Source organism: Mastigoproctus giganteus, chromosome 9 (genome assembly GCF_048544385.1).
Source record: "Mastigoproctus giganteus isolate SK-2022 chromosome 9, ASM4854438v1, whole genome shotgun sequence".
In the NCBI taxonomy this organism is placed as follows: Eukaryota; Metazoa; Arthropoda; class Arachnida; order Uropygi; family Thelyphonidae; genus Mastigoproctus; species Mastigoproctus giganteus.
Window position 1 is genome coordinate 178,666,894 of NC_143583.1, and position 18,813 is coordinate 178,685,706.

At 36.3% G+C, this 18,813-nt stretch overlaps 1 protein-coding gene across 1 annotated transcript in view; it reads left to right on the forward strand.

Annotated features, from left to right (window-relative positions):
- Positions 1–18,813, forward strand: part of qin (tudor domain-containing protein qin) — a 571,075-nt gene that overhangs the window by 511,410 nt on the left and 40,852 nt on the right. Inside the window, exons 33-34 of the mRNA XM_090381133.1 lie at positions 5,667–5,753; positions 13,079–13,234. Coding sequence (XP_090237259.1) covers positions 5,667–5,753; positions 13,079–13,234 — 243 coding nt within the window. The remainder of the gene's footprint in view (positions 1–5,666; positions 5,754–13,078; positions 13,235–18,813) is intronic.

An 18,813-nucleotide genomic window follows, 5' to 3' on the forward strand; every position in this document is an offset into this window, starting at 1 on the left:
TCTAAATTAAAATAAAAATAACCAGCGTAACTATAACTATAAGACTATGTATTAAGTACAGTATAAAATAACAATTATGTAAATAAAAAGGCAAACACTTATCGTTTTTTTCGGAGCCTGCAACTGACAGCTGTAATGTTTAAAGAGAGTCAGCGGAGTGGCCAACTTAATTTGTGATGCGAATTACTTTTTTCCTTCAAAATGTGCCGCGATCTACCATCTCAAAAATCTCATTGCACGAGGTGCACAAATCGAGCGATGACTATATTTGAAATTCGTCGTGATTGACTGAAATGAAATCTGCGATCGACTTGTTGGCCACCCCTGCTATATAAGCTTGCTTTCTTGCATCATGTGCCCTTGGTAATGTCAATGCTTACATAAACAATAACATATCCCATGGCCAATAGCTTCACAAATCTGTCATTAAGTTCCATAATGATTCCTGGCATACATGGAACATATGCCTTGTCATTCATGCATCCCACAAAGAGTAAAATCTAAAGAAATTAGATCAGGGTATCATGTGGGGTCTACAAAATCCTCCTCCTCTGGTCTACTTCCCAGGAAACAGTTTGGGTATGCGTAGTGTACAGTTTCGTCTGTCTTGTTGAAAAATCAAGTTCTTGATTGATCGTACTGTTGACTTATTGATTTTATAATGTTTTGCGATTGACGAGACACTTTCACCATTAAAAATTTTGTCTAATTACTGAATTTTACTCGCTAATGTCATCACCTTCTTTGATCTTTTCACAATTCCCTTGTTATTCATAGCCATATTTTTGTATGGGTTAGAAAAGAATTTGTCCGCAATAAAGTCACTTTCTTCCGTTAACACACTCGAAAAAGTCTGTTTACACTAACACACTGCAAAACGGTAGATTTTTCACTTTTGTAAGAGTATAAATTTATTCAATTTATAAGCATATAAATTAAAAGCAAATGGCGAAACCTTCCATGACAAGCGCATAGCACATACTAAACAAGGATTAGCGAGAAACATCCACGCTCGCGATTTTGTCACCCCTCTTCCCACCACCCACTGAGCGCTGTTTTGACCGGGAAAGATGATTTTAGCCACCCCATGTTTTTTTATGGTGGAAAATGTTCACTGCGATTTAAAATTCACATTTTTTTTTAGGTTTCATTTTATATTAAATCAGCGACCGCGAATACAGATACCACGAATAGCGGGGGTTTACTGTATATTGTTTTGTAATTTTTCTATGAATGCATGATTTATGTATGTATGTAATTTTCCTCTATGTTTAGCATTACCATTAGTAGAGGCATTTGATGCAAGAAAGCAAGCTTATGCAGCATCACCCAAAAAAAAATAAAGTAAAATAAATAAATAAAAAATAACCACTTCCACTTCACCCCTCTGTTCGTTGGAAACATCCAACGAACAGAGGGGTGAAGAGGGAAAAATACAGCTCAGCCTTAAACTTATTTAGGCTATCAACTTCCACAATAAGGGATGGAAGTCTGTTCCACCTACCAACCACCCACTGGCTAAAGGCAAATTTCCGCACATCTATCCTACATCTGTCTTTCCTCAATTTGAATTTATGCCCTCTCAGGTGATTATTCTGAGCAAGAGGAAGAATCCCATCAGCATTGAGCATGCTCAAACCATTCAAGGCTTTGTACACCTCTATCAGATCATCTCGCTGGTGCTTAGTCTCCAGACACTGTAATTCGCAAAATTAAGCCTTTCTTCGTAAGAGCACCCCTTTGTTCCATTCACTAATCTTGTTGCCCTTCTCTGTACTCATTCCAGCAGCTCTACATCCTTCTTGAAATTAGCATTAGCATTAGTAGAGGCATTTGATGCAAGAAAGCAAGCTTATGCAGCATCAGCCAAAAAAAAAAAAAAAAAAAACCCACTTCCACTTCACCCCTCTGTTCGTTCAAAATACCTGTCCAGCTGAGCCTTAAACTTATTTAGGCTGTCAACCTCCACCACAAGGGATGGCAGTCTGTTCCACCAACCAACCACCCGCTGGCTAAAGGCAAATTTCCGCACGTCTATCCTACATCTGTCTTTCCTCAATTTGAATTTATGCCCTCTCAGGTGATTTTTCTGAGCTAGAGGAAGAATCCCATCAGCATTAAGCATGCTTAAACCATTCAAGGCTTTATACACCTCTATCAGATCACCTCGCTGGTGCCTAGTCTCCAGACACTGTAATTTGCAAAACTTAAGCCTTTCTTCGTAAGAGCACCCCTTTGTTCCATTCACTAATCTTGTTGCCCTTCTCTGTACTCGTTCCAGCAGCTCTACATCCTTCTTGAAATGAGGCCTCCAGACCTGTATACAGTACTCTAGGTGTGGCCTGACCATTGCTTTATACAAGTGAATAATCACCTCCTTATCCCTGCTAGAAAAATTCCTATATATCATTGACAATACACCATGAGCTACTCTTGCAGCCCGTCTGCACTGCTCAGAGAACTTCATATCTGCCTGCACAACCACCCCCAGGTCCCTTTCATTCTCTACCACTGTCAGTGTAGTACCACAGAGTTGATACGTTGCTCTGGGGTTGCTGTTTCCCATATGTAGTACTTTACATTTGTCAATGTTAAACTTCATTTGCCACCTCTCAGCCCATCTGCTCAACCTTTCCAGATCCTGTTGCAGCAGCATAGTGTCAATAGTGTCCTTGACAACCCTGCCAACCTTCGTATCGTCTGCAAACTTGGACATTAAGCTTGATATACCATCATCAATATCATTTATAAATACAGAAAACAATAAAGGACCCAATACTGAACCCTGAGGGACTCCACTAATAACATTAGTCCACGACAAGCAGTGTCCATTGATTACCACTCTCTGTCTTCTCCCCCTCAACCACCCCTTTATCCATAGCAGCAGTTTGCCTCCAATGCCACACTGCTCCAATTTGTGCAGCAGTATCAAAAGCCTTTCTAAGATCCAAGTATATAATATCAAAGTTATTCCCTGCATCCAGTTCTTTTGTGAAAGCATCATAGTATCCAATCAAATTGTTCAGGCAAGACTTCCCCTTAACAAAACCATGCTGTGTCCGAGGTATAACTGAAGTCTTGTCAAGATGATCCTGCAATGCTTCTTTAACCAGTGCCTCCATTAATTTTCCAGGAACAGAAGTTCCTGGAAAATTAATGGAGGCACTAGTTAACTCACAGGTCTATAATTACTTGTGTCAGCCTTTGATCCTCCTTTGTGAATTGGGGTCACATTTGCACATCTCCAGTCCATGGGTATCTCCCCTGAGTCCAAGGATGCTCTCATAATTATGGCTAAGAGTTTGCTTACTTCCTTTGCTGCCTCCTTTAATATAACTGGATAGATCCCATCTACCCCAGGTGCCTTTCTTGTGTTTATCTTCAACAATTTCTCCTCCACTTTACTTTCAGTTATTACAAGATTCTCTAGCTTACTGCCAGAGTTGAATACACCTCTGGCATTCCCCTCGCTGAATAACTCCTCATGTGTGAATGTCGATGCAAAATATTCATTTAGTTTGTTAGCTACCTGAGCAGGATCATCAAGAGTTGACCCATCGATATCAAGTGGACCAATCTGATTCATCCCTTTCCTTCTAGAGTTTACATAAGTAAAGAACTCTTTGCTGTTTTTTTTCGCATCCCTTGCCAAGGATATCTTGTAATCTGCCTTCGCCTGCCTAACCTCCTTTGTAACTTGGTTACAGATCAACTTGTATCTATCATAGGCTTCTGTGTCACGTGTTAATTTGTATGTATCCCGTGCCTTTTTCTTCTCTGCCATATGCCTCATTAGTTCATCTGACATCCATTTAGGCCTAAACGTAGAACAATATTTCTTAGTTGGTATGTAAAGCCTAGTAGCTTCCAAGATAAGTTCTTTGAATGCTTCCCATTTTGAATTTGCTGTTGGTAACATCATCAGTTGATCCCACTGTATAGAATTTAAATACTGTCTCAGTCCATCGTAGTCACCTTTACGAAAGCAATACCCCTTCCCTTTACCCCTAATGATAGTTACCTCTTTGAGTAAATTCCACTTCAGAACACTGTGATCACTGCCGCCTAGTGGCACATTTATCTGCAGATTCTTAATGCATGAAGAATCACTACTGATAATCAAATCAAGAGTATTACTCCCTCTAGTTGCCTCCCGAACATGCTGATGTAGAAAACAATCATCCAATAAATCCACAAAAGTCTTGCTAGTGTGTGAGTGACCAGCCTCCAAATTCCAGTCAATATCTGGGAAATTAAAATCCCCCATTATAAGACTCTCTGATTTACTGGCTCACTCTATTTCTCTGTACAGTTTCTTATTATATTCATCAGAGTCATTAGGCCTATGGCACACTCCTACTCTCAATTTTGATCTCCCAATGCTTATGTCACACCAAACTGACTCGACACTGCACTAATAGCATAACCCCTCCTCCCTTCCTATCCTGTCTATCCTTTCTGTAGACATTGTACTTCCCAATTCCAGTTCTGCATTCCTTATATCTCTGTGACACCACATCTCTGAAATCTTAACAATATCTGCCTTTGATGTTTTGAGCAATACCTCAAATTCATCAAATTTATTTACTAACTCCTAGCATTGGTGTACATGCAAGTATACATGCACCTGCTCTTCCTCTTAGCCACCCTAACACAACCCATGTGTTTACTTGTACCCCCATGATTCCCAGTGGTCTCTGAAATATCCTGCATCTTATTTTCCAGGCTGCTGCTCATTCCAATAGAAGCAGTGCAAGAATCACTTTCTCCTCTGCCAGTGACTACTGTTAATCTATTAGTCCTTGTATCCCCCCAATCTAGCAGTTTTCCGACCCACCTAACACTGCCTTGATAGCATCAGCAAACATTCTTGCACCCTTTCTATTTAAGTGTATCCCATCCCTGTAGAAGCAGTCTCTCCTGTTAACAAGTACAGACCAGGCTGAAAAAAAATTCTACCCCTTGAGCCCTGCACAATCTTTCCAGGGCCGAATTGATCGACAAGTCTCTCATCATATACTCCCTTCTATCGTGTCTGGGCAGAATTGCAGACACTTTCAAATTCAACCCTAATTCACGGCTTTTTCTCATCAGTGACCTGTACTTGTTAAGTAATTCCGCTGGTCTCCTACTCTTAATATCATTAGTGTCAACGTGTACAACTATATCACCTTTTGTGCCCTTAAAAGATGATATCCGCTCTACATCATCAACCTTTGCCCCTGACAGACATACCCTGGTCCTGTTCCACCTATCCTTTTTACAAAGCATGTTTCCCGTTTCCCTGACATTAGAGTCACCAACAACTACTAGTTCCTTTGGGACCAGTGCATTCTGCCTTGGGGGCTGCCGCTATATATATCTTATGTATTTTCTGATATTTTATCCTATGTTACACCCTAATAAGTTTAGTTGGATATATGTATGTGCCACCCTCCTAGATAATTTCTGTACAGGGATGTTTGTTGAATATACTGATAATAATAATTATTATTATTATTATTATTCATCCAGTAACATTTTAGTTTTGTAGAGGATGTTTATGTACATCATGTACTGTATATTCTTTGCTTGTTGTGAAAGTAAAAATATTTCAATATATTCTCTAATATGTAAATTTTCATTTTGCAATTATTTTTTATTTATTTTTTTTTTTTATTTTTCAGTTATCTCCAAATGGACAGTGGCCAACTAAAATTTTGGACTTCATCCATAATACTGTTGTAGAACAAGAATGTACAGTTAAAATAGAGGTATGATACTCATTTTATCATGTTATGCAATACAGAGCTGTATCAGTGTACACAAAGTACTACTGTAAAAGGATGCCATTCAAATAACTGTCTCACTGTAAGATGTCAACTGCATCATGTGATTTATTACACATGCACTCCCACCTAAAAATTTTGAATCACTGCACATGACAACAGTTTTCATTAATTTTTTTTATATTAGGTATGACAACGTAAGGTGGAATATAAAAAAAACAACCACTCAAAAGTAATTTAAGATTTTTTGAGCATTGAAAAATTTACATCAAAATATACTCCACAAAACTTTATCACTGCCTTACACATACATACATGGCATTCTGTCGATTAATTTTATAACAGTGTCTTGACAACATTATTCCGAGTGGCCCGCAAGGTTTTTAATAAATTTTGTGAAGATGGGCAGACTTCACAATCTTGATGGTTGGGAGGCCACACCATAGTTTGCAGTATCTTCTCCTGTTGTTTAGCTGCTAAGAGGTCCCTGCACAGCTTAGAACTGTGCTTTAGGTCATTATCTTGTTTGTAATATAAAATTTCTTCCACAAAGTCTAGAGGATATTGGATTATGTTCAGGAATGTTTTTATAGCCTTCGATTCTGATGATGTCACCCACTGCAGAAAAACAGAAGCAATCCCAGATCAGGATGGAACCACCACCACTGCTTGACTGTAAACACTAAATGATATGGCACCTTTTTTTACTTAGGTTGATCATTTCACATAAACTCCACACTAGGATCCAGAAATGTCAAATTTGGATCCATCCTTCCGCAGTACATTTTTCCAATGTTGATGAATCATAGCCCAGGCTAACCATTTATTTCAATTTTTTCTGGTTTTAATGAGGGTTTTTGGACAGCTACACAACCTTGAAGTCCTGCTTGTTTAAGATGAAGTTTTACAGTGGATATATACACGGGAGTTTCTTTTTTCCTATTGAACTCAGCTCAGATTTCAGATGCAGCAAGTCACTGATTGTATTTAGAAATCAGTGTTATGGTTCAGTCTTTAACTCATTTATGCCTAGCATCCTTTATATATAGTCCGCCTAAAAAAATATTCGTAGAAAATACGCTTGCATATAAAAAGAAAAACTACTTTGCCCACATGTTCCAGGAGTCTTTAGAGAAAATGTACTCAGTGTTCTTTGCAATTTTTAAGTGATAGGTTTGTTGTTGGCACTTTTCAAATAAGTTAAATTTGTGAGTTTTGATTTTCACACACACCCTATTCACACGGGTAACTGTTTCAATATTTGTCAGTTCTCAAATTATCATTTTTTATGTTTATTTGAATCAAAAAAGCATTAAATGTTAACTAGTTTAAGTTTTAAGTTTACCATCCAAAATTTGCTTGAGTTATATGCATTTACAAATCAGTGTCCTATATTTAGGATGCAACACATTTGCATAGAAAAATGGCTGATGGCAAGGATATTATAACTGTATGGTTCTTTCAGTTTACACATATATGCAATACAAGATATATTCATTCTTACCTCTATACATACAGTCAGTCCTCGTATAGCACAATAGTTGTGTTCCTAGAAACCCTCATGCAATATAAACAACAGACCCTATGGGAAAAATAGAGTTAGGTGCCAACCACCCAAGATTGAATGCCATTTGTAACTAAAACATTACCAAACACAATAAATACTTACGTATTTTATTACGACTATTACGTAATAAAATATTGCTATTGCTTTTCCTTCTATCCTAAGCAAACTTGTTTTTTGTTTGATTTTCTATCCAAACAGATGACAGCCTTTCCATCTCTTCCAATTCTTTGTCTTAATCTAATGGATTTTAATGACACTTTGAGTTGTTCCTGCTATGAAAGTTGTTATTTTCTCTGCATTCTTTGTAATTCTCGGCGTTGCCTCATTTAGGCCTGTAGCACGTGCAATATCACGTGGTCTTTCATTTTGCTCAAAGCGTTTCACAATTTCATATTTTTTCTCTATCGACAGAGGTGGACTGGCCATAAGCCTTACCGGGGAAACCCTGGTGGGCCGGAGGCCGGTGTGATTTTGGCCATAAACACTAGTATGATGCCACTACAAATTTTCCCGGGTAAGAATTTTTTTAACCCAGTCCGCCTATGTTTATTGATATTGCTTTTCTTTTTCTCTCTCTGAATCTGTAGTGTCTTCACAAGGACGCTTCCTTTTCACACCTTTTAAGTATTTTACTCATTTTTAGAGAATAAAGCACAATTACAAAATGAGGAGGCACGCTTGATACACATAAACAAAAGTGCACGCATGTAGCAACTGAATAAACAACACGTAAAGGCAGAGACACACTATGAACACCTCACTAGCTCACATTTTACTAAAGCACATTTCTGGGGATTACTACCATAAAACAATAAAAACAATTTCCAGTGCGTTCCTGCTAGTGGAATATGTTATAAACTTGGTAGTAAACTCGATCTAATTGCATTTGCGATAATACCGATATCTGGAATTGTGTGGGTTTTTACATTATTATGGTGAAATGTGTTTCCCCTTCACTGATATAAAAAACATAAATACATTTTCAGAACCTTCTCTTCATTCCTATCGTGTTGTGTTCAGTTGGAGTGATTCCACGCTTTCGAATCACCCCAATTTCTTGTAAACACATAGGCGAATCATGCATAAGCGGATTTGGTTCGTGTTATATACGATATCGTTTCCCTATTGATAAATCGTGTATGATCGAATTCGTGTAGTGTAAACACATGTTATACGAGGACTGGCTGTACTTATTTTTATTTATTTTTATTATTTTTTTTTTTTTTCAGCAGAATGTACCCTAAACAATTCTACAGGAAATCCAAAATTTTCTCAAAACTAAATGACATTTTGGACTCAGCTGAAGATGGCTCTCTACCCATGAAGGATAAAGAAAAATAATTTTTTATTACTATATTACCATCCAAGAATGCAATCGGGAATATTACTGATGAAGATTCTGGTGGAAAAGATGGTCCAGGAATGATAAATAATTTGCCTGGAAGCATGCTTACGCATCAAGCTGCTTTAGATGATTTTTCAATTGAAGATGAGGAATCTAAATCCCCTCCAAAGGAAAAAAGGAAGCAATATCTACATAAGTGCAAATGGGAAAAGAGAAACATTGAGCCTAAAATTGCAGCTTGGTCAACAGATTTCACTTGGAACAACTCAAAAAACAAAATTTGTCACCATTGCAGTATTTCAAATTGTTCTTTGGTGATGATATAATAAGTGTAATTTCCACACAAACAAAGAATATGTGTGGTTTTCAAAAAAATCAAAACTTGCAGGTTGCTAATGAAGTGCTTAGGAATAATGCTGTTGATTGTCTGTTATTCAGCATCAAGAAGAAGGATGTTTTGGGAGAATGCATCTGATACTCATCATTCTCTTGTTGCCAATGCAATGAGACATGATAGATTCAAGGCTGTCTTTTCAAATTTACACTTTGCTGACAACACTAAATTAGATGATTCTGATAAATTTAATAAACTCAGACCTCTGATGAATCATCTGAGTGAAAAGTTTCTTCACATTGGCAAGCCAAAAACATGGATGTAAACAGTTCATTCGTTTTATTTATTTTTATTCATTTTAGTTAGAAGATTTGGTGTGCGCTACATCACTTACATATTTGGTGTGGTTTGAACCATATCAAGGAAGAAATCCCACATCTAGAGCAGGAAAAGAAATTAGCTTTTTTGTCACATTTTGCTGAAATTTTACTGAAATGCAATCCACACTTTATGCTTTGACAACTTTTTTACTAGTATCATGCTAATGGCAAAGTTAAAAGAGAGTCAAAGCTACAGGAACCATTCGTGATAAGACTCAAATTGCCCAGTGGAAAAGAAAAATGATTTTTAAAAAAGGGGATAGGGGCTCGTTTGACTTTAGAACAGATGCAAACGATGACGTATTGTTAGATGAAATAATAATAATGTTGTGATCCTTTGTTCAAATGCAGTGGGGATTAAACTTATTATTCAAGCTTCACATTATTCATTACTATCTAAAAATACGGAACTGGTTTTTGAGAAAAAATAATTGTATCCTAAACTTATTACTTATTTGAGCAATGTAGCTGTGAATCACTCCTGGCAGCCAGATAGAATATGCAGTGGACCTATTAGGTTTTTGTAGAACTATAGTTAGATTTTATTTAGAGCGATATTGCAATACATCACGAGGCCAATGAGGAAGACCACAGCAAAACTTGATTGGAAGTTGATTTGATATGCATGATTTGGTTTTCTTGGGTTGTTCCCCAAGAAAATCAAACATAATGTGTGCATTGTCGCATGAAAACAACAACAGGATGCAAGAACTGTAATAGAGGGTTACAAGTAAAATGCTTCAAGGCTTACTGTATTCAGTAACACTTAAATAAAATAATTTGTTTTTGTAAGGTATTTTCCTATCATATATATATATATATATAGGACACCTTGTATTTTCATTGTAAATCATATTTTGTTGAATAAAACTGCATTTCTCATGTCATTAGATTTTTATCTGTCCATATTTCTTACATAATTGTAAAATTCATAAAAAAATTCTAACTTTAGGCATAAGTGGGTTAAACTGCCTGTCTCCTTGAATCATCAAATAGTATTTTATACTCCATCAAATGAAACACCTAGTTTTATGCCAGTACTTCTCATGGAATAACTTGCTTTATACAGAGGTATAATAGTGCTTCTTTTTTCAACACTCAGTTCTCCTGATTTCTTGCCATGTTTATTACAAAACTTACAACAAACACTTTCTGAATGACAGGTGTTCAAATTTTATAAGTCACAGCTCTTACTTCTCAATTTACATCATTACAAAACACTCTAGAATCATCCATGATCTTCTATAATATTGAAACAATACTCCCACTTTCTAGAATATTCTATAGACGACTGCAACATTCAGGAATCTTCTTCAGTGTCCTAACATATTTAGGAGTCTTCTATGCCTTTCTGGAATATTCTCATATATTCCTGAAATTTCTTAAATAGTTTAATAAAAATTGATAAACAAGTTGGTCCTATTTTAATAAAATCTTTGAAAATTATGAAAAATTAAACATGATTCCAAAGTTTTAGGCAGGAGCGTATATTTTCAAGGCTGGAGTGACCGTTACCACCCAGCAGTGATGCTCTGAAAACTTTCAGAAGGTAATCAGTGTGCTATATTTGCAAAGCAAGTTTGATTATTAATTGTTTTTTGTCACTAGCATTTAAATTTTGCATCCCCTGTAGAAAATTTATAATATTATAGTTAATATTATAAACTCAGTTCCATGTTTGCATAAATGACTGACTGCCATTGCAAATTAGGATATTATAGGCAACAGTTGAATGAGTAATGTAATGGATAACAGTTTCATGTGTGCTTACATTACTTCAAGTATATGTGATCAAATCCAGATATAGGCCCCCAAATATTCTTTGACTCAAAATTGAACAAAGTGATATAAACAAAAAAAACCATGTTACCAGGAGATTAATTTATTGATTAAATAAACTGGCCACTGTGCATTAAACTGGAACCACCTTAATATTTGGCCTCCACATTTCTCATATCTCTAAATTGATCATAAAATATTTTTGAGAAATTTGAATTTATTAAAGTATATTTGAGAATGTGTTTTGTTTCTCTGATAACTGGCCGTGACTTCATCATCTGGGACCTTCTTCACTGCTGAATTCCATTCTCTCTCCGGTCTAAACTTTACAGAATAAACAAATCTGAATCTTCATTTGTCACCATCTCAGTCAAACTGACCACTTATTGACTAATGTCAAATTTTCAACTTTAGCTGGACTATTTTCTCCAGTTTTAATGAGCTTTTTATATTTTTTGTCCTTACATATTTTTGGTTAGCAGTAAATTATTTTATATATAGATAAACAGTGATCCACCATAACATACCTTCTAGTTAATAATCTCTGCTAAACTTTTCATCCAAGTAATCATAATGACCCTTTTAGAAATAAATCTCACCATATACCATAAGTGTCACTTAAATGAACCAAGATAACTGATTCATTAATGAGTTCTGTGGAATTTTTCTAAAGATATGGATATATGAGATCTGGTTTTTTAAGAGATTGCGAGTAAATTGCAGAAGTTTCAACTTTAATCTTCTCAGATGCAATGAAAGTCAGTATTTAACAGAGTAAAATTTGTATGGCCTATGAAATAGATTGGCAAATGGAGGACTTCCTTGTCCTTTTTATTTGGTCATCATCAAAACTTTAACTACCATAAGTAATGTTTTCACTACTAATATAATATAAGAGCCAGTAGGAGGAGACAATAGGTCTATAAATTTGGAATAATAGAGGAAGAGAGCATGGGTATAAGAAGGCAATGCAAAACAGGAGTTGACTTTGCGGCTTAATAACAAGCAGAGTTTAGAATTGCTGTTGCCAAGATTATTCAAGGTTCTTCTGATCTTTTCTTTAATTTTTTTCCTCTGGAAAACCACGCCTCACTTTATATCTCCAAGTTTTCCAAGGGGAAACCTGAAGACATTAACTGAGGCTAAAGCAAGGAACCAGAATACCCAACTGCCACTTGAACAAGAGGAAGTTCTCTACTCTTAGATTTCTCAGTATCAAGTTTAGATTTACTGATATCTTGTTTATAACTGTTGCAAACTTTGGGATAGGCAAAAAGATAAGTTCATGGAACCCAGTTGCTATATGCTTTATTTTTATCCCAATACCCATTATAAAATTATGGTTTCAGAAAAGGATTTCTTAAAATTTGTGTTGTTACTTCTCTGAATGTTTTAGAAGAGAAGTTTTCCCATTTTTGGCACTTAATTATGAATATAATCAAGGTAATATTCATAATTAAGTGCCACTCAGGACTCTGGATGAAATTTTCTAAACTCTAGGACTGATTATTTTCATTAAAAGAATTATAATATGTAATAACTTTACTTTATCAAACTTTGTTTTTAAAATAAAAAGTTGTTTAACTGTAATTAATGTATATGACCTTGCATATGTTGAGGAAATTTTTAAAGTTTTTTTAAATTTTCATACTTGATAGCCTTGCTGATTATCAGATATGAAAATGATTGATAAGCATTTCATTCAATTGGTGTATTATTATCATTTTGATCTCTCCTTTTGCCACTGTTTCTTTAATAAAAATCCAAAAATACTGTTGAATAAAGTGAAGATGGCTCCCAAATATGGCAATATCTTGTATGTGAATAATTTCATGGACTGCCCTGACAACTGTTACTTAATTTTTCAATTTGTGTTTGTAGAATAAGTTAAATTTTATTTTTTAGGAACTTCCTGTTTCTGGAAAGAAAATTGAAGTATCTCTGATCCTACCAAGTGGTCTAAATCTTGCAGAAATGTTAGTTGAACTGGAAATGGCACATTTTGATTACAAAACAGAAACGTTGAATCTGGATTCTGAAGAACCATCCAAAGAAGAAGAGGTTTGTATATTATATTGCATTTCAGTGTAACATTACATGTTTATATTGAATTTGATTTTACAGGAATTTTTATTTGAAAAAATTTGAAATGTCTTCTTTCTTGTCCGGTTGTGATTCTCTGTGAATAGCAGTATGCAAAAATATATACTTTTAAGCATTATACTGTAGAAAAATATGTTAAAAATTAATTGATTATTATGTGTTTATATGTGCTCATCTGTTTGTAGCTTAATTATGTATAATATCAAACTTATCACGTATGTGGCTAAGAAAAAATTGCACAATTCCAAGAGTAGCATTTTATTGCAAGCAAAAGTTATTGGCAATTTAAAAAAAAAAATCACAAACTTTCAAGTGGCTGTGATCATGAGGCCACATCTTCTGTCTTGTCTGTATGAATAGCACTTGTGGCAGAAATTGTTAGTAATAATAGTGCAATCTTGGGACTCAGCTTATTATGAAAAACATGTTGAAATAAATTGCCATGCTTGTGTGTTGAGTCATTTAGTACAAATTATTGCCAGAAAAGTCAAGCAGTGGATGCCAAATGGTGGTCAAAAGTAATTTGGCAATGTAGCTAGAATGGTCCAGATTCAGTTGTGGTCTGAAGGCTGCCCAAATGCTGATGGCGCTATTTTGACATTATTAAGAATGTTTTGCAGTACTATATTAACTCCCTTTATGTATAGGAAAGAAATTTGCACATTCCTAAACTTCCTTCCATTTCTTCTAGAACCTAGAACTTGACCTAAGTCTGAGGATGTTGCCATTATTACAGATAAGGGTGTTAGTTAACTGCTGTAGCTGCTTTTTTTTTTTTTTTTTTAAATTGACAATTGGCAACTGCATCAGGCACTATCAGAGTCTTGTGCTTTCTTCACTTTTAAATTTGATAATTTCTCTTACAGAGCTGTTTCACTAATGCAAATTCATATAATGCTAAATTGTGGGTGTGGGTGTGTGTGGTATGGTTGTTTATTGGCGCATTAGCTGCTATGGCTATAGTGCGCCTATGCTAAATTGTTGTTATCAGAAAAAAAAACAGTTTGCTCTCCATTGTAAAGTATAGGTTTGACATTTAAGTTCCAGGTTTTAGAAAACGAGATGGTTAAAAAAGATACCTTAAGCATTATAGACATGTGAGATTGCTTTTAGAACCATTGGAAACAATTTTTAAATACATTTGAACAAATCATAACAATTTTTAATCAAATTTCTTTTAATGTCCTCTACACCAGTGTTTCCCCCAACCTGTGGTACATGGGACTTGACAATAAAACAGCCCTTCTGCAGTAGGCAACAGTCCTATTAACACTGATGGGAAATGCAGGTATACCTATAACAGCCTATGTTAAGTACAACTGCATATTGCTGTATTTAAAAAAGAGTTATTAATATATTTTCATATGTAGTTTAATTTTTTTTGGTACATTCTAATTCTAAACTATCTCAAATATAAAAGTGGTCTTCATCTGAAAAAAAGGTCGGAAAAAATTTGAGGAGTGACTGTTTTGACAGAGTCACTCTTCAGCTCGATGTAGAAAATAATTTTGACATTGTTTATTTAAAATATTAGCAAAAGGCAGTGAATCAGGCTAACTGCATAATATTGCCATTCCCTCAAAGTAACCAAGGGTTGCTTTGAGGGAATGGCAATTGTATGACCCTTTACTCTGCTGGGTATTCCTTCTGTCTACTTCCAGTTGTTTTGTTAGCCGGAATTCACTCCAATTCCTCCTGCAGAGCAGCTTAATCGGCACACTCCAAGATGTACATGTCTGAATGGATTGAATTCTGCACTTTCAGCTGGTCAGTTCAACTTCTCAACTGTCTCAAACCAAATGACAGACTAAGTCATTCAAATTTCTTGCTTAATTAAGTGTACTGCATTAATTTTCTGGTTGGCAGTCCAAATCTGTTAAAGCAGATGGCCCAGCAAAGTCTGAAACATAAGTATCCTCACTATATTCATCACTGCTTCCTTTATGCCATGATTTTAGACATGTATTATCAGGTCTTCGTCGGGTAGAACAGCAAGTCCAGCAGGAAAGCATAGTCTCTCCTATGCAAGCTGGGAAATAGCAACCCTATGGCTCATGATAATATTCCAGTTACACCAGATGCTGTTGAAACATTTATTGTATCCACCTCTAGAGCTCCAAACGATTGAGAACACACAATCCAAGTGAAGCGGGAACTCAAGACTCTTAAACATGTAAGTGCTCCAGAAACTGAGTACTCCAGACCATTTTCTGATGATGAGATCACAGTTGCACTTAAGGATATGAGAGCAGGCAAAGCCCTAGGTTTTGATGGCATCCATCCAGAATTTCTAATTCACTGTGGAAAATATGCAAGAATATGGTTAACACACTTCCTCTCTAGCATACCACAAACTGGTGATATTCCAAAACCTCTCAAACATGCCAAAATTATTGCACTGTTTGGAGATATGGCTTAATATATAAAATACTCCATACAATACCCTACAAAACAACTGCCAGACTTATTGATAACATGCTCACAAATATATCTTTCCAGGTGATAATGGGACACACAATGAGCAATAAAAATAAACTCAGCAATGGCCTTCCCTAAGGCTCTGTCCTTGCTCCATTACTTTTTCAGCCTTTACATTGCAGACATGCCTGAGACTCGCTCCAGAAAGTTTGGCTACGCGGATGATTGAGCAATAGCAACAAGATACAAATCAGTGGAAAAAACAGAAGGGATTTTACCAACTGACCTATTCACCTTGGGAAAATTCTTTCGCAAGTGGAAGCTCCAACCTAGCGCAGCCAAGCCTGAGGCATCTTGCTTCCATCTCAATAATAAGATGGCAACTAGAGAGCTGAACATACACTTCGAGAACGCCTGTCTTAACCACAACAAATATCCTAAATACTTGGGTGTCACACTAGACAGAACATTATCTTTTAGCGAACACTGACAAGGACTGCAGCAAAACTGAAAAAAACAAGGAATAACATTCTGCAAAAGCTATGTGGTGCCACATTGGGGCTCCTCTGCCTCAACCTTACGTTCGTCAGCTCTCGGTCTTGTCTATGCAGCTGCAGAGTACTGTGCTCCAGTTTGGCTTAACAGTAACCACATAAAAAAAGGTGGATGTACAGCTAAATAACACCATGTGCATCATAACCAGAACAGTCGGGTCCACTTCCACCTTTTGGCTAGCCATCTTGAGCCACATCCCACCAATAGACCTCCGAAGAAAATGTGCTCTCATCAGAGAATACAGAAAAATAAAAGACAATCCTGAACTGCCAAAAAACTCCAACATTCGAGACCTCGGAATAAACAGGCTCCATTACAGACATCCACCAATCCTGATGTCTAAAACATTGCACCAAGCCAATTTCATCCTTCTGGATACCTGGATGCAAGAGTGGCTACAAAACTCTCCTCTTTGATGTCATACCATTCCTGTATCTCTGAAACACCACCTGGTTTTGACCAGCCTCGTAGGATATGGCTAGTATTAAACAGGGCACGAATGTATCATGGTAGATGTGCAGACCTTCTCTATAAGCAGGGCAAAATTCGTTTCCTTGATGTGTGACTGCAGAGCTGATAGATAGACCTTCCAACACATAATAGAGGACTGCCTTGCGAGCCTACGAAGAAACTCTGGAGACTTCCTAATGGCGACTGATGTGGCAATGTTCATTCTTATTCTATTTAATTTAATTTTATATCTATCATTCTTGAGTCATGTAATTTGATTCCATGTATACTGTACAAGCCATACGATAAATAAGCAATCATCAATGTGGCTGCGCAATTCATACTACTGCAAAAGGCATACTTTTAATTTTTCCAAATTAGCCACATCCTCAGATTTTGTGCGGGTAACACAGCACATGTGGATCCCAAGTTTCTTCCTGATTGCCAGTCTTGCAACCAAAGAACAGAGAGCATATATAGTTAATACCTTAAATTTTTATTACTCTTGAGTTTTTGCGTAAACCACACACACACACAGCAGAAATTGTCAGGGTGATTCAGACACTTCCTTTCCTTATGCTTAAACATGTTAACAGTACAGTGCTAAGAAAAACAAAAGAAAAAACATGCAAACAGAACAAACAAATGATATGCAATAAACATGCAGATAAATTGTGCACATACTCACAAGGGCGCCTCCGTAGCCAGGTGGGAAGGAGCAGTAGTGCGTGTCACATGCTTCTTGATTAGACCGGGGTTCGAGCCCGGCACCACCAAATACGGAAGATGCGGAAAGGTCAGGGAATGACCACCGCATATCCCAGAGCAATATGGCCTTAGTTGCTAATGCTCCTAAAAACAACAACAACATACTCACAATATAACTGTCTTTTCTTAAGTGAAAGGGAGAGAGGGGTAAAGCAGATAGCAAAAGTTGAACATGTTACTGCCATCTATGAGCACATATAAACATTATTATTTGCAGGTAATACAACAGGACAGTGCTTCTCTAAATTGTAGGAGATATATATTTTGGATAAACACAAAAACCTGTATATGTGTAGAAATAGTGATGTAATATGAAATTTTAAAAATAATTTTCAAAATGTACACATTAAAGGCATGTTAGCCAGTATACTCTGTCTAATCCTTTAAATATACAGTAATACCCCGAAGTTACGCGATAGGTGGGTCCGACGAAAATCGCGTAAGTCGAATTCGCGTAAGTCGGGGTACAACTTTGCATATAAATACATATAAATTTTGCTTAATTGGGACCAAGGACTAACAAAAACACTAGTTTAGAAGAAAAATATTAATAAAATTGCAGTTCTTTATACATATTAATACAAAATATGTATTAAAAAAACAAATGACTTACGTAAAAAAGTTATTTCGATGTCGATGGCTTCATAAAATCTAACAAATTCGTCTGACGACACAGCGCCTTCTTTTTTTCACGCAGAATTTCTTCGTAGCAAGCTAATAATTTTTTTATTCCTTGCTTTGTAGCTATAACGCGTTCTTCGTTGGAGTCTATGTTTTCTAAAAATTTTAAGCCCTTTACAATTGAGCCCTTTTCAATTTTCAACCTGTCAAGTTTGCAATTGTCATGTGCTTTTCGCCGTTGCTTCATTTAGGCCTGTAGCACGTGCAATATCACATGGTCTTTCATTTTGCTCAAAGCGTTTCACAATTTCATATTTTTTCTCTATCGACAGAGGCTGACTGGCCATAAGCCTTACCGGGGAAACCCCGGTGGGCCAGTGTGATTTTGGCCATAAACCATAGTATGAGGCCACTATAAATTTTCCCGGGTAAGAATTTTTGACCAGTCCGCCTCTGTTTATCGATAATTGCTTTTATTTTTCTCTCTGAATCTGCAGTGTCTTCACCAGGACGCTTCCTTTTCACACCTTTTAATTAAGTATTTTACTCATTTTTAGGGAACAAAGCACAATTACAAAACGAGGAGGCACGCTTGATACGCATAAACAAAGCTGCGCGCATGTAGCAACTGAATAAACAACACCATAAAGGCAGAGATACACTATTAACACCTCACATTTCTAGGGGTTACTACCATAAAACAATAAAAATCCAGTTGCGTTTCT